Source organism: Delphinus delphis, chromosome 21, assembly GCF_949987515.2.
Source record: "Delphinus delphis chromosome 21, mDelDel1.2, whole genome shotgun sequence".
Taxonomy (NCBI): Eukaryota; Metazoa; Chordata; class Mammalia; order Artiodactyla; family Delphinidae; genus Delphinus; species Delphinus delphis.
The window spans coordinates 6,264,176-6,277,953 of NC_082703.1; the positions used below are offsets into that span (position 1 = coordinate 6,264,176).

Sequence of the window (13,778 nt, forward strand, 5' to 3'; positions counted from 1 at the left end):
ACCCCTCAGATTTCCACCACCACCCCCCACCACCCACTCCATGCTCTACCTGGAGCGCCTGGCCCCCAGCCCCTCTCCCACCTGGCTGACTCCTTCCTAATCTGACTTCCCCCCAGAAGCACCCCCTTCCTCCTCCTGTGTCGTCAGGTGCTCCCTCCTCTGTACTTCTGAACCTCCTCATCTGCCCTACAGCTCCCCATAGGGGGTCACATGGTTCGTTTTCCCCTGTAACTGTAGAGCTACACAGTGGACACTCATCAAAGGATTGTTGAGTGAATGAGTGGGGTCCTCCCTCCCCGGCCCTGGGCCTTCCTGTCCAGCACTCTGCACGGCCTGGGCCGCATCTCTTCCCTCCTGGCCTGCGGTGCCCTCTGGTCTCCACCCTTGGGGGCTCTGCCCTCATCCAAAAGCAAAGCCAGACACAGAGGACTTCCAGAACCAGAGGGAATTCCCAGACCTCTCTGCCTACCTTCCTGCTCAGAGGGACTGTGAGAGTTAACAAGGCACTCAGCCTGCAAAGGCTGAGGAAGAGAACCTTGGCCCAGGAGGAGGTCACCAGCACCCCACACCCATCCCAGAGTCAGTGGCAGGCTCTGACATCAGCAGAAGCCTGTGCCCCGATCCTGCAGTCTCCCCATACCACCTCCTCCCCGTCACGACGGCCATAATTCTCCCCACGACAGCAGTGGCAGGGCCTTGAACGTGATCTGCCCGGCCTGTCCCATGGTAACCCCTCCCCTCCCCACCGAGAGGCACGTGTGCACGAGGGCGCACGTGGGCCAGGACGGAGGAGAAGCCTGGGGCGGCTGGCCTGCTGCCTCCCCCCCCACCCCCCCACCCCCGAGCCGGGCCCTCCGACCTCTTTCCACACCGCTGGCTCGGGCTGGAGACAAACAAGAGGCCAAGGCTCTCCCTCTGGTGCCAGCTTCCCTGTGACTCTGAGAGGGCTGGAAACAAAGCCCACAGGCAGCGTTCCTAAGTCAGAGTCAGCTCCCCAGCTGCTCCCTGTAGAGAAGGAGCAGGAACCTGCCCTGAGCCGCCGCCGCGGGGAGCTGAGCACTGGGAGGGCAGGGGAACCAGCCCCAGAGAGGAGACAGCAAACATGCGCACGCCATGACACAAATCAGGACCGAGACAGCCCCCCTAGGGGGACCCACAGTAAGGGACAAGCCAGTTTCAGAAGGCTGGGTGGTTAAGGCCTCACAGCTCATGCGGGCGGCGGGCGCGGGGGCCCTGGAGGGCGGGCCAGGCCGCCAGGCAGCCACTGCTCTGAGCGGAGACCGGGACAGGCGTTTCTCCGGGTCACTGGCCGCATCCCACTGTGCCAGCACGGCCTGAAGGGGGCGTGTGGGACTCACCTGTTCCCTCTGGACACTAGGCACTCGGCCTGGCTCCAGGCAGGTCCTGTCCGTTTCGTCCTTTCTAGAGTGAGGGGGACAGCAAGAGCTGGTGGGGGCCCTTCCCTCCATCTCCGTGCAGTGGTGACAGGACACAGAACTCTCTCACCTGCGGGGCAGGCCCAGGCCCAGGGCCAAATTCAATGTGATTCTCTCGACCCCCAACCTTCTTGCCAGGTGAATCCAGCTCAGAAGCAACCTCAAGGTCAACCTTAAGAGGAAAAGATGTCATTGGAGACCAGCATGCAGACTGGAATGAGATCCCCCTCACTGGGCCTGGACTGGAGCGTGGGAACTGCAGAGGAGAGACTGGGCCTCTCGCGAGTCCCCGTTCAGACCACAGGGCACCCCAAAGTGGCAAGACTGGGCTGGGCACCCCAATACCCTGTCTTTTGAACCTTTCAGCTCATGCCAGGCCCTATGGCACAGCCTGGCCAGCCTAGGTTACTCGGGAAAGCGTGAAGAAGGGCGTGGGGCATGGCCAGGCCCAGGCCCCCTCTCTTTGTGTCTCCGGCCCCGTTCTCCCCTCTGCTCTGTGAGCTGACAGGACTCAGCCCTGAGGTGTCATCCTCGCTCCAGAACTAACCCCTGAGACGGGAACTGACCCTAAACAGGGCTTTGGTAAAGGCTGTTGATAGAAACGGATGCATCAGTATTGAACAGCTGAACACACGAAGTGTCGGGGGGCTGCAGGAGGAGCCGTGAAAAGATGGGCTGAAGGTTGTCGTCCCAGACCTGCCACCGACCAGCTGTGTGACCTTGAACAGCTCATTTCCACCGTAGTTGAAATGCACAATGTGAGAGCTGTGACTTTTCAGTTTTGTTTGGAGACTTACCAAGGACTGTAGCCCAGGAGCCAGCCTCCCAGCTCTGAGGAACTGCTCTGAAGCATGTGGGAGTTACGTGAAGAGGGTATGTGCAACCAAGCACATGTCTCAGGAGAAGGTTGCCGCTAGTCACAAGGAACAGGTATCTCATTTAATGATTTTAGTGCTTTATTAAGTAAGGGAAGATGCAAGAGTCCGGGTTCACAAAAGTTTTCTCCTGAAAATCTCTAACTACCTGAGGGCCAGTTCTGCCAGTTTTCCCAGAGCACGGTCTTCGCCCTGAAGTCCTTTTAGGGGTAACTATAGGTCAGCGACTGCAGGGGCTGTAGAACTGGATGGTGGGCAACATTCCTCAGTTGGCAGTACCCTCCCCTTGGTCATAGTTTTGACCAAGGTTTAGGAGGCATTTCATGACCAATTTGTCCCATGGCGCTAGGAAGGCTCATTCTTAGGTCTGGTGAGGATTTCGCTGATATAGGCCACTCAATGTGCTGTTACTGAGCTAGGCCCATAATAGTCTTACTAGTCTGTTATAGTTTCCCTCTTACTGGAAACTACAGGAATAGTTTCCCTCTTACTGCTTCTTCCCATATCTAGGGTTACACTATTACAATCATTGATCTTATGTAGAACTATTTATCTGGTTAATCAAGTCGCCTAGTTGTCATTATTTTCATTGGAGGGTCCTTCTATATAGGTTGGAGAAAATCCTTTAAATGATATATTTTCTAGTATATGTAATCTTGTTACAGGTCATGAGGCATCTGATCTTCATCCAAGGATTACTGTGATAAGCTCCAGAAACAAACTTACAATGTCCTTTTAATAATTCAATTAAACTTCACAATAATGTAACAAGGAGCCAACAAAAGAAGTGAGCCCTGGGCAGTAAGTACAAACTTGGAAGACAACTGACAACATTAGAACTTAATATCCACTAGAACTTTTTTTTTCTCTAAAATCACCTTCATTTCTACCAAATATAGCCCAATTAAGGCTAATTTGTTTGCAAAATAAACTTGGCCTGATTATTTACATAATGTGTAATTGATTATATAGGCTCTTTTAAATTGTTTTTCCTGGAACTTTTCATAAGGAATTTCAGATTGAACTTTTAAAAGGCCTCTCAAGTTGAGCCAGGAAAGCCATGCCAAGGGCTTGCCATTAGATTCCGCCACAATAACTATAGATTTGGGTGAATTCCTCTCTTCTCAAGGTCTCCAAAATACCTTGACATTCTTGCACCTGCCAGGAGTTGACCTTCCTTATTCACCTGATAAGGCTACTGGGAACCTGAAAGTTTCCACTTTCTGGAGGGATCAAGTAGAAAGAAAAGATAAATGTTTCAGTTCTGCTTACAAAGGTCTAATTTACCAAGCTGCTCTAAGTCATACTTAGCTTAAGGTTTCCTTATACCTAGAAAACAAAGATTAAAAGCCAGTAATACTTCTGACAAAAAGTCATAAAAATTATAACCATATTCATCAGTTATCAGTCATATATAACTAATTTTTTTTAATAAATTTATTTATTTATTTACTTTTGGCTGCATTGGGTCTTCGTTGCTGTGCACCGGCTTTCTCTCGTTGCGGCGAGCGGGGGCTACTCTTCATTGTGGTGCGCAGGCTTCTCATTGCGGTGGCTTCTCTTGTTGCGGAGCACGGGCTCTAGGCATGCGGGCTTCAGTAGTTGTGACACGCAGGCTCAGTAGTTGTGGCAGACGGGCTTAGTTGCTCTGCGGCATGTGGGATCTTCCCGGACCAGGGCTCAAACCCGTGTCCCCTGAATTGGCAGGCGGATTCTTAACCACTGCGCCACCAGGGAAGTCCTGTAACTAATCCTTGATCTTGATCCTTTAACAGTTTTATTAAGCCATCCGGGTTTCCACTAGAATTCTTTAATTTCTTACCCAGTTCAGTGGTTAGTTCCCAATTAAGTAAGTACTTGTAAGATAAGTCCCGTATTTATTTTACATCAATCTGGCTGGGGTGTTAGTTAGAGCTTGGCTTTCTGACACCCCTTAGTTGGCCTAATTGAGGAAAGACATTTGGCCAGCCTCACACCTAGTCACTCAGTCCAGACCATTCAGTGTCTTTCTGGAGGCAGAACTGGGCGGGGGGTGGGGGGCACTCCCCCAGTATCTTTCAACTGGGCGTCAGGTACCTGTTATACACCACCAAATAAAACTCAGGATTATCAACCAATTATTGGGAGATCTGAGAACCAGGAGAAACTCACCCAAATTCGTCTGGACTCGCTGAGGAGGTGGATGGGAATAAAAGGCCCTTGCTGCTACCAAGGTTCTGAATTCTCATAGTGTTCAGACAGAGGAGAGAAGTTAGCTCTGTGCTCCTTCATGGTCAGCAAAACTGTCGACTGAAGAAAAACGTACAACAAGAGAGCTGTGAGTTTCAGTTCTATTGGGGGACTTACTGAGGACTATAGCCTGGGAAACCCTCGCAGATAGCTCTGAGGAACTGCTCTAAAGAGGGAGAGGTACAGGGGACGCTGGCTTACGTGTGATTTAGGGGAAGGGCACCTGCACTCAAGCACACATTTTGGTAGAAGGTTGCTCCTGTTCACAAGCAACGGGTTTCTCCGTTCATGACTTTAGTGCTTTTCTAAGCATGAGAAGATGTAAGAATCCAGATTCGTAAGAACTTTCTAAAGCATTGTAAGATTGGTAACTGTCTAAGGGTCCACTTTGCCTGTTTCCCCAGAGCACAGTGTGCCTCACCCTGATCACCTTCCTCAAGTCCTTTCAGGGTGTCCTGTAGGTCAGCGACTGCAGGGGCAATGACTCGATTCTTGCAGAACCGGGTGGGGGGAGGGAGCGCCGTTCCTCCCCGAGGCTTCGGGCCCCTCATGCTGGGGCTGGGTGGCCTCTGCCAGCTCTGCCTGCCTGTACCCTATCAGAAGCCCTGGGTGCTATCCCAGGGCAGAGCTTCTCAAAGCCTAGTGTACAGTTCACAGAATACCTTCATGGCCATCACCTGGGAAAATTTTTTTTAAATACAGGTTTCAGAGCCTCAATTCTAGACTTGTTAAATCTGGAATTTCTGAGCATGAGGGCTACAAAGCTGCATTTTAAACAGCTTGCTGCTTGAGAACCACTGTCACATGTGCATACTTTTTTCTAAATTGCCTTGACCTCTGCTGCTCCTTTTTTTCTCTCCCCTCCATCCAGCCTGGTCAGGCACCAGCCTCCCAAGCCCTTCCCCCACCCCCGCCCGCACTCCCCGCAAATGGCCAAAGGCTCCTTGTGAGGCAATCCTTCTATCCTTGGTGCCTTCCTTTACACGATGAGTGATGACTTTTTTATCTCCTGATGATGAAACACAGCCTTCAGCTGGAGGCATTTAAGGCGCAGGACGCACGGTCCAGCCGCGGCTGCAGGACCCAGAGGCCAACCCTGACGGCCCAGGAGAGGAGCCAAGAGCACCACCACCAGCCTCCACGCCTGCCCCACCGCCAAGGAACCATGCTCCTCGCCACGTTTAAGCTGTGCGCCGGGAGCTCCTACCGACACGTGCGCAACATGAAGGGTGAGCTCCTGGGGCCCCCCTGTCCGGCCGACCAGGAGCCCGCAGGCAATGTCTAGTGGGGAAGGTGTGGGCCTGGGGGGACAGGCCACTCAGGTCCCAGGGGTGCCGCTCACTGGGGGAGCCTGTGCAAGCCTTTCCCCTCCCGTACCTCAGTGTCCCCCGCGCTGAAGAACGCAGCTGGATACGAAGGTTCCTGGGTGCCTTGCAGACTCTGTCATCCCCGGCCTCCCCTCCAGGACTCCGAGCTGTCTTGGCTTCTTCCTGACTCTGCCTGTCTCTAGGATAGGTACCAAGGGTGCCAGGGAAGTCCAAGCCGTGGTGGCAGAGGCAGGAGTCAGCCTGGACTCCAGGAAGCTGTGTTGGCAAGCCTGAGGCAGGGCAGGCGGGAGACGGGGCGAAGGACAAGAAAGGGGAGTAAGACAGCCGAGGAGCACATAGAGAGGGAAGGTGGGTGAGGTGGGGAGTCTCGCTGTCATCAGTCAGGAGGCAGAAACCAGGGTCACTGGAGTGAGTCCGCCGCTGTCACTGAAGGGACCACAGACAAACCTAAGCAAGTCCTTTCTAATTACATTGGGTTCAGGTGGCCACTGTTTAGATAGAAGCCGCACTTGGAAGACCTGTACCCGGCGTGGGGCTGTTCTCTCTAGATCAGAGGGAACCCCCGGGCACACGGAGCAGTTACTCACGCAGAGGCCACACAGACCTCGGGGACGGGTGTCTGTAATTCCCCTTCTGTAGCAGGATAGGTTGTTCAAAGCTTCTCTCCCTTTCAAGAAGGAAACTTCAGCAAGCTTGAGTGTGGCCCTGCCTCCAGGCCCGGCCAGCCCAGAAGGCAGGCAGGTTTCTGGCCCTGGAGGTATTCCTCATCAAGTCACTTTCTGCCCCAGAACAGCTTCCTCCTCTGTGATGAGATGAAGGGGTGGAACATTCTCTGAGGGGCTTTTCTGCTCCTAAGCGACAGTTTCCCTCCCTTCCCTGCAGGGCTGAGGCACCAGGCTGTGCTGGCCATCGGCCAGGAGCTGAACCGCAGGGCCCCGGGGGGCCCGACCGCAGCTGCCTGGATTAACCAGGTCCGGCGTCGCGGCTCTCTGCTCGGTGAGTGCTGAGGCTTCTGGGGCTTTTACCAGCGGCAGGGGGCTCTGGGGGGGCGGGCAAACGATGTGCATGTAGCTCTGGTCCCTTCCCCCGCATCCCCCAGGCGTCCTCACTCACTTTGATGGGAATGGCATTGTTCATGGCTAGACCCCCCTCCCTGTCCCGTGTCTAACTTAACCTGCAGGCTGGACCATATGGCTTTGGTCTGGGCTCTTCAGAGATGAAAGGGGTGAAAGCTCGTGGGAGGCTAGGAAGCTCAGTCTCTCCGTGGCTTTGTGTCCAGGTTCTCAGCTGGAAGACACTCTCTACAGCAACCAAGAACTGGCCTATATCCAGCAGGGAGAGGAGGCCATGCAGAGGGCCCTGGGCATCCTCAGTGACCAGGAGGGCTGGAAGAAGGAGAGCCAGCAGGTAAGGGCGGGTGCGGAGGAACCCACAGCTCCTCGTTCTTCACGGGCCATGCTCGAGGCCAGCTGGGGTCTCTGCTCCTCTCAGAAGTCCGGCCTTGTGTAACAGTCACTGGGTAGCAAGCATTTTTGAGAATTCTCCTTTCCCAAGAATATATCCCCAGATACCCCTCTCCCCCAACAAAGATGTCCTGGAGACTGCGTTTGAGAAACGTTTTTCCTGTATCCCTAGCTCCCCTCCAAATGCACTGTACACCCATTCAGACCATGCAAAACAGGGACTCCAGGGGCAGCACAGGCCTCATCCCCCTGGGTCAGAAGTTCCAATGCTGAAGCACAGTGTCTGTGCTGTTAGCCCGCCTTATGGCTGACCTCGCAGGGGTGACCTGGGCTCACCCGCAACAGGGCTGGAGTGGGATACAGGTGGCCCAAGGCCCTCTGGGGCGCTCTGCTCCTGAGCACTGCCTCTTCACTGGGAGCTGGGAACAAGGCGTGTGTTAAAGGCCAACGGCTCTACCGAGACTTTGGCCGCTTTATCTTCACCAAAAGCTCACATGCTGCCCATTGGCCAAAGTTCAGGTGAGATCTTTCCTTCTCCAAGTTCTCAGAGTTAACAGACTACAAGTTTGCGAGTTGGGAAATCTGGGATCTAGGCCCAGCAATGCTCTTAGCTAAGGGTCCTGTGGCATCTCACTGACCTTCTCTGGCCCTACATCCCTCTGGTGTAAAATGAGGGATTGGATTTTTAAAATAAACCTATGTGTGAAATTAGCTGGTTGTAAACCACCTTCCCTGCTCCCAGATGCGTCTCTCTCAGGATCTTTGAGCTTCTGAAGTCAAGTAAGGGCCTTCTCAGGTGGCCCTTACCCACACCCATCAACATTGACACCCAGGAAAAAAGGGCCCAGGGAACAGGCAGGTCACCTCCCAGTCCTCAGCAGATGTACGAGGCAGGCAGCAGGAAGGAGGACCTCCTCTACCTTAATCAGAGATGGTTCCAGGCTTACTCAGGCTTAGCCTAGAGTTCCCCTGGCTGTTCCCCTCCTGCCTTGCCTGGCACTGTCTACGTGTCCTAGGCCGGGAATATTTTTTTCTAACCTTTCCCTTGGGGCTCCTCTCTTCCCTGCCGATAGGCGAATGGGGACGAAGTGTTGAGTAAAGTGATCCCAGACGTGGGCAAGGTGTTCCGGCTGGAGGTGGTAGTGGACCAGCCCGTGGAGAGGCTTTACGAAGAGCTCGTGGAGCACATGGAGGCCATGGGCGAGTGGAACCCGAATGTCAAGGAGATCAAGGTGGGGAGGCCCAGGCAGAAGGATGGCTACAGCAGTCGGGAGGGGGCTGTGAGCTGCGGTGTGCCTCGGCCCCCCACCTGGCTGAGCAGTGACTCTGGTTCTCTGTGGCCTGGCAGGTCCTGCAGAAGATTGGAAAAGACACAGTCATCACTCACGAGTTGGCCGCAGAGGCGGCAGGAAACCTTGTGGGGCCCCGAGACTTCGTGAGTGTGCGCTGTACCAAGCGCCGGGGCTCCGTGTGTGTGCTGGCTGGCATGGCCACACACTACGGGGAGATGCCCGAGCAGAAGGGCGTCATCAGGTAACACTGGCAGCAGCCTCAAAAGCTCCCTTTTTAAACACAGGCTGGGGACATGCACCTGCCAAGTGCGTGATACATCCCCAGCTCTAAGAAACCACAATCCTTGGTTCCTACCCTCAGCTACCTTTCACAGAGGAAGTCTCATTTTCCATCGCAGTGCGGGGAAGACAAGACTGGCCACACTTACATAACCAGTTTGTCCTGACTCTCCCGGCAAGTTTAAGAACCTTAGTAATTTTCTAAAACAAGAAGTAGGGCTGATGGGACAAAGTGAGAGAGAGGCATGGACATACATACACTACCAAATGTAAAATATAAAGCTAGTGGGAAGCAGCCGCATAGCAGAGGGAGATCAGCTCGGTGCTTTGTGACCACCTAGAGGGGTGGGATAGGGAGGGTGGGAGGGAGACGCAAGAGGGAGGGGATATGGGGACATAAGTATACATATAGCTGATTCACTTTGTGATACAGCAGAAACTAACACAACAATGGAAGGCAATTATACCCCAATAAAGATTTAAAAAAAAAAAAAAAAGTAGGGCTGAGGTTTAGCTGGTATGCTCAGGTCCCACTGTAATGTTGATTAAAACAGAACCCATACCACTTGGAACAGTTGCTACCTGAGTTTCCCAGGGGCCCCAGCACCACCCTGGACCCTTCCTTGACCTCCCCATCATCCAGCGACTAAAAGGCACCGCAGGAGGCCTCCAGGCTTCAGCTCCAGCTCCAGTCAGCATTTGTTCTGATGAGCTGGTAACCGTGCCAACCGTTAAATGTCACCCTTGGCAAAGGGCACTTCTCTGATGAGATCTGGGAAGACTAGTCAGCGTTTGAGAACTCGGCCTTGTCCCCCTGACCTGACGTGTCTTCACCCGGCAGAGCTGAGCACGGCCCCACCTGCATGGTGCTCCATCCCCTGGCTGGAAGCCCCTCAAAGACCAAACTCACCTGGCTGCTCAACATTGACCTCAAGGTAAGGGGCGGGGTGGGGGGTGCTCGGGACAGGCGGTGGTGAGCAAAGTAGGCTCTTACTGCTCCCACATCATCCCGCACACAACTGGAAAGAGCCTCCATTGTGAGGGAACTGGGCCGTTGCAGAGGGGACACTGGAGTGATGGCCTAACTGCTATTCCATCATCTCAGAAGCCTGCACTGGCTCCCTCTTACTTCTCATATCAAATTTCAATTCTGTAGTTATTTTTAGAAACAAGGAAACTTAGGCCCAAGAAGGTATGGTAGCTGGCTCAGGGTCACACCACTGGGAAGACAGGGCTGAAATCTGCCTGGACAGCAAATCCAGTGCTTCTGACACGGTCATGACAGCAGGGCAGTAATGCAGTCCTCCAGCCCCTGACCCTGATCAACTGAACGGGGGCACGGACCAACAGAGCTAGAAGGCCAAGCCTAGGCAACCCACCAGGTGCGTGATCGGGCACGGCAGTGTCACCCACAAGATGGCCAAATTCTTCTAACTTCAACTCTAGGGATGGCTGCCAAAGACTATCATCAACCAGGTCCTCTCGCAGACCCAGGTGGACTTTGCCAACCACCTGCGCAAGCGCCTGGAGTCCCGCCCCACTCTGGAAGCCAGGTGTTGAAGACCAGCCTGCTGCTGCCAACGGCTCCCAGCTGAGCGCGCTTGCAGGCTCACGAGGAGGTCTCTGCTGGAAGCCTACAAGTCTGTTAAAGATCTTCATCCAGGGACAGTGGGATGGGATGGTGGTGCGTGTCCAGTATGATACTAGAACTCAGATGGGTAACATTTTAGTACCAAGAAAGTGGGGACAAGGCTCTTTTAACTTCATTCACTGATTAGCTGTAAAATGAAGCACAGGGGTCCCAAAATATTTGTAAAAATTTTTTTTCTGGGTCCTTACTTGTCTACCTAGAAACATCTTTAAAATGCTACCAGTTAACGAATGCAGGGTGCAGAGGGTGCAAAATACCAGGATTAGGACCGCACGTTTGATGAGCTCAAGAGCTCCATTCCCTGTGGGCAACGTGTGCAGACAGAGCAGGTCTTACACAAAGCCTCCTGAAACCCTCTGCTCCTCCACCAAGATGGCAGAGAACTGCGCCAAAGAACAAGCAACTCCCACAGCACATACCGTCCAGAAGTCTAGTTCAAGTTACCTTAATGAAAAAATACAAAACTAATTATCAGGCTGATTCCCCTACTTCTTCCATGAGCAGTAGTCAGAATAAAGAATCGTAACTAACACAAAAACTTTAGTCTGTACCTGTTTTAAAATTCTACTCTTAAAATCCATGCTAGTAAATTGCAACTTCATACTAAAGGAGTCATGGATGAAGACTTTAATTAGTTAAACTAAGTCCCCTACCTCACTCAAAGGAAAAACTCCAGGGGACTTAGGTCATTAATTATGTAGGATCTGTTACCGGAATCTTTCATAAAAATTTAATTTACACGATAAGCACAGGACTAAATCAGTTCTTAAAAGAACTCTATAGCTGGTAGCTGATTAACGGGCATTGGAAGATGAAGATTATGACTGAAGACTTTTATTTACCTAATTAAAAGGATAGAACCAAAGGCAAGTGACAGAATGGTATTACTAAGATAAAATCAAACAAAAGCAAATTTTATTACTTTCCCATTAGTGATTGTTTAGACCTAAAAAGGGAGCTGAATCTTTAGTTTGGAGTCTATTACATTTCCTCTTGGCTTGACTCGGGGCTGCCAATTTCTCTGCTTTAACAGGTCAATGTTTTACTATTTTGGAGGAGATGGCTGGAAGAAGGGGTGATAGGGTGACAGCAAAATCCCTTTCCAAGATTCAGAGAATTGGTGCTTAAAAAATGTAAGTTGAGATGGGGTTATTTGGCTAAAACGTATAAGTAGGATGAAAACCTAACCATTATCACTTGAAGCTTTTCCATTCCAGTGCTAACAGCATTGATGGTTTACACCATTTGGAATTAGAGTTCTAGCTTATTTATTAAACAAATGAGCAGTAGCAGGAATGCTGTTATAATTTATTGAGGTATCGAGAAGTTACAACTGACAGAGATATTTATTAATATTTATTCTGATTGTTTCTTAGTAGTCTATTTTAGGCATAGATGAAATTATGTTTATCCAGCCAGGAGCTTCAGAGTGAGATGGGATAATTGTAAAAGTGTTTCTAGAACAGAATTATCATCCACTCCCAGCTAAGAGAAAGGGTTACTTGTTGAAAGATGTGTAGAGCAACATATGCTCCGGTTTCAAGAGAACAGGCTGACAGTAAAGAAATGGGCTTTCAACACACACCATGGTTTTGAGTTTGATTATAATTTGCCTTTTTCAAACTATGCAACTGTGTCTTTGAGGTACCTGGGGAGGTATTTTCTCACTTGTTTAATTTTACACTGGAATAAAATGAATTGTCAGTGATGATCTGCTTACAGAAACCATTTCATATAGGACTATAAGAAGAGTGGGTATTCTTTGAGCCCTTCAAATGAATCTAATCAACACACACACACAGAATATGCAGTATAAACAGGCAAAAATCATTATTTCTGTAACCTCCAATGTATGAAAGCGAAATGCACAAAACCCTAATTTGATCATTTAAATGGAGAGTGGGTGCACAACTTACATGTGTGGTAATTCATGCTACAAAGAATTCATCTCCAGCTTCCTCTAGATAACACCATCCTCGTTTACTTAGAGTTCTTCAAACCCTGATGATCCAGAAGCTTTATAACCAAGTCTGCTCCATAAGACCACGAATGAATAGACCTCAGCCTGATTCTGCTGGGTTTCCTGTTAAGAGAGGTGGAATGACCGAAACAAAGACCCTGGGTCTGGGTGATGCATTAGGAGACAAATACATTAGTCAAAGCTTCTGTGTTAAGATACCAACAGTCACTTGAAATTTGGGAAATTAAACAGGCATAATATATAGGGATCCTTGGCAACATATTACCAGACTCTTGGTGAACCACTCTATTAACCTAGGTAGGAAGTTACACACAGGGAAGTCTGGAGCAATCCTGGGAGGACTGCACTGCCACTGATTAAAAGGAGGACAGGGAAGCACTTAGGGACCCCCGGGGAAGGCTCATCCTTACATTCCAGTTTTTAGTCTTCTGAAAACTGTCCTTTAATCATCAGGTATTACAAAGGAAGATAAGCAAGGCAGGAACATAACCTGCACAGATCAACACACAAGTTCAAAGGGAAGAGCTGGAGGGAGACCATTTACCCTTTTAAGTTCCTGTTCACCTTTTTTTAAAAAAAATATTTATTTAGGCCTTCCCTGGCGCAATGCTTAAGAATCCGCCTGCCAATGCAGGGGACACGGGTTCGAGCCCTGGTCCAGGAAGATCCCACATGCCTCGGAGCAACTAAGCCCGTGCGCCATTACTGAGCCTGTGGTCTAGAGCCCGCGCACCTAGAGCCTATGCTCCGAAACAAGAGAAGCCACCGCAATGAGAAGCCCACACACTGCAACGAAGAGTAGCCCCCGCTCACTGCAACTAGAGGAAGCCCACGTGCAGCAACGAAGACCCAACGCAGCCAAAAATAAATAAATAAATAAATTTATTTTTAAATATTTATTTGGCTGTGCCGGGTCTTAGCTGTGGCACACGGGATCTTTAGTTACGGCATGTAGGATCTAGTTCCCTGACTAGGGATTGAATCTGGGCCTCCTACATTGGAAGCACGGAGCCTTAGCCATTGGACCCCCAGGGAAGTGTCCCCTGTTCACCATCTTGAGAGGGGTTTCACAGGATAAGAGGGGGTGGTCAAATTGGCTGGAGGGAACGAAGCAACGGGGGAGGGTGGAGATAGAAACCTGTCTCTCCTCCAAGGCTGGCTCCCCTTCCTCAGAGTGCCTTATTGTTCCGACACTGTCGCCACATGGACCCCAACCTGAAAGGGAAGCAAAGTGCCACACACAC

General features: G+C 51.1%; 1 protein-coding gene across 1 annotated transcript; it reads left to right on the forward strand.

The window, feature by feature from the left end:
* Positions 1-5,555: 5,555 nt before the first annotated feature.
* STAR (steroidogenic acute regulatory protein) lies at positions 5,556-11,550 on the forward strand. The gene is made up of 7 exons (XM_060001497.1): positions 5,556-5,769; positions 6,751-6,864; positions 7,148-7,275; positions 8,405-8,563; positions 8,680-8,864; positions 9,744-9,837; positions 10,349-11,550. Exons 1-7 carry the CDS (start codon positions 5,556-5,558, stop codon positions 10,460-10,462), a joined length of 1,008 nt encoding a protein of 335 aa, XP_059857480.1. The 3' UTR covers positions 10,463-11,550.
* The last annotated feature ends 2,228 nt before the right edge of the window (positions 11,551-13,778 follow it).

Bases quoted from the DNA above. Each gene is read 5' to 3' on its own strand.
- STAR (XM_060001497.1), top strand. From the start codon at position 5,556: ATGAAACACAGCCTTCAGCTGGAGGCATTTAAGGCGCAGGACGCACGG. The intron at 7,276-8,404 runs GTAAGGGCGGGT...CCCTGCCGATAG, and splicing joins GGAAGAAGGAGAGCCAGCAG to GCGAATGGGGACGAAGTGTT. The intron at 8,564-8,679 runs GTGGGGAGGCCC...GTGGCCTGGCAG, and splicing joins CGAATGTCAAGGAGATCAAG to GTCCTGCAGAAGATTGGAAA.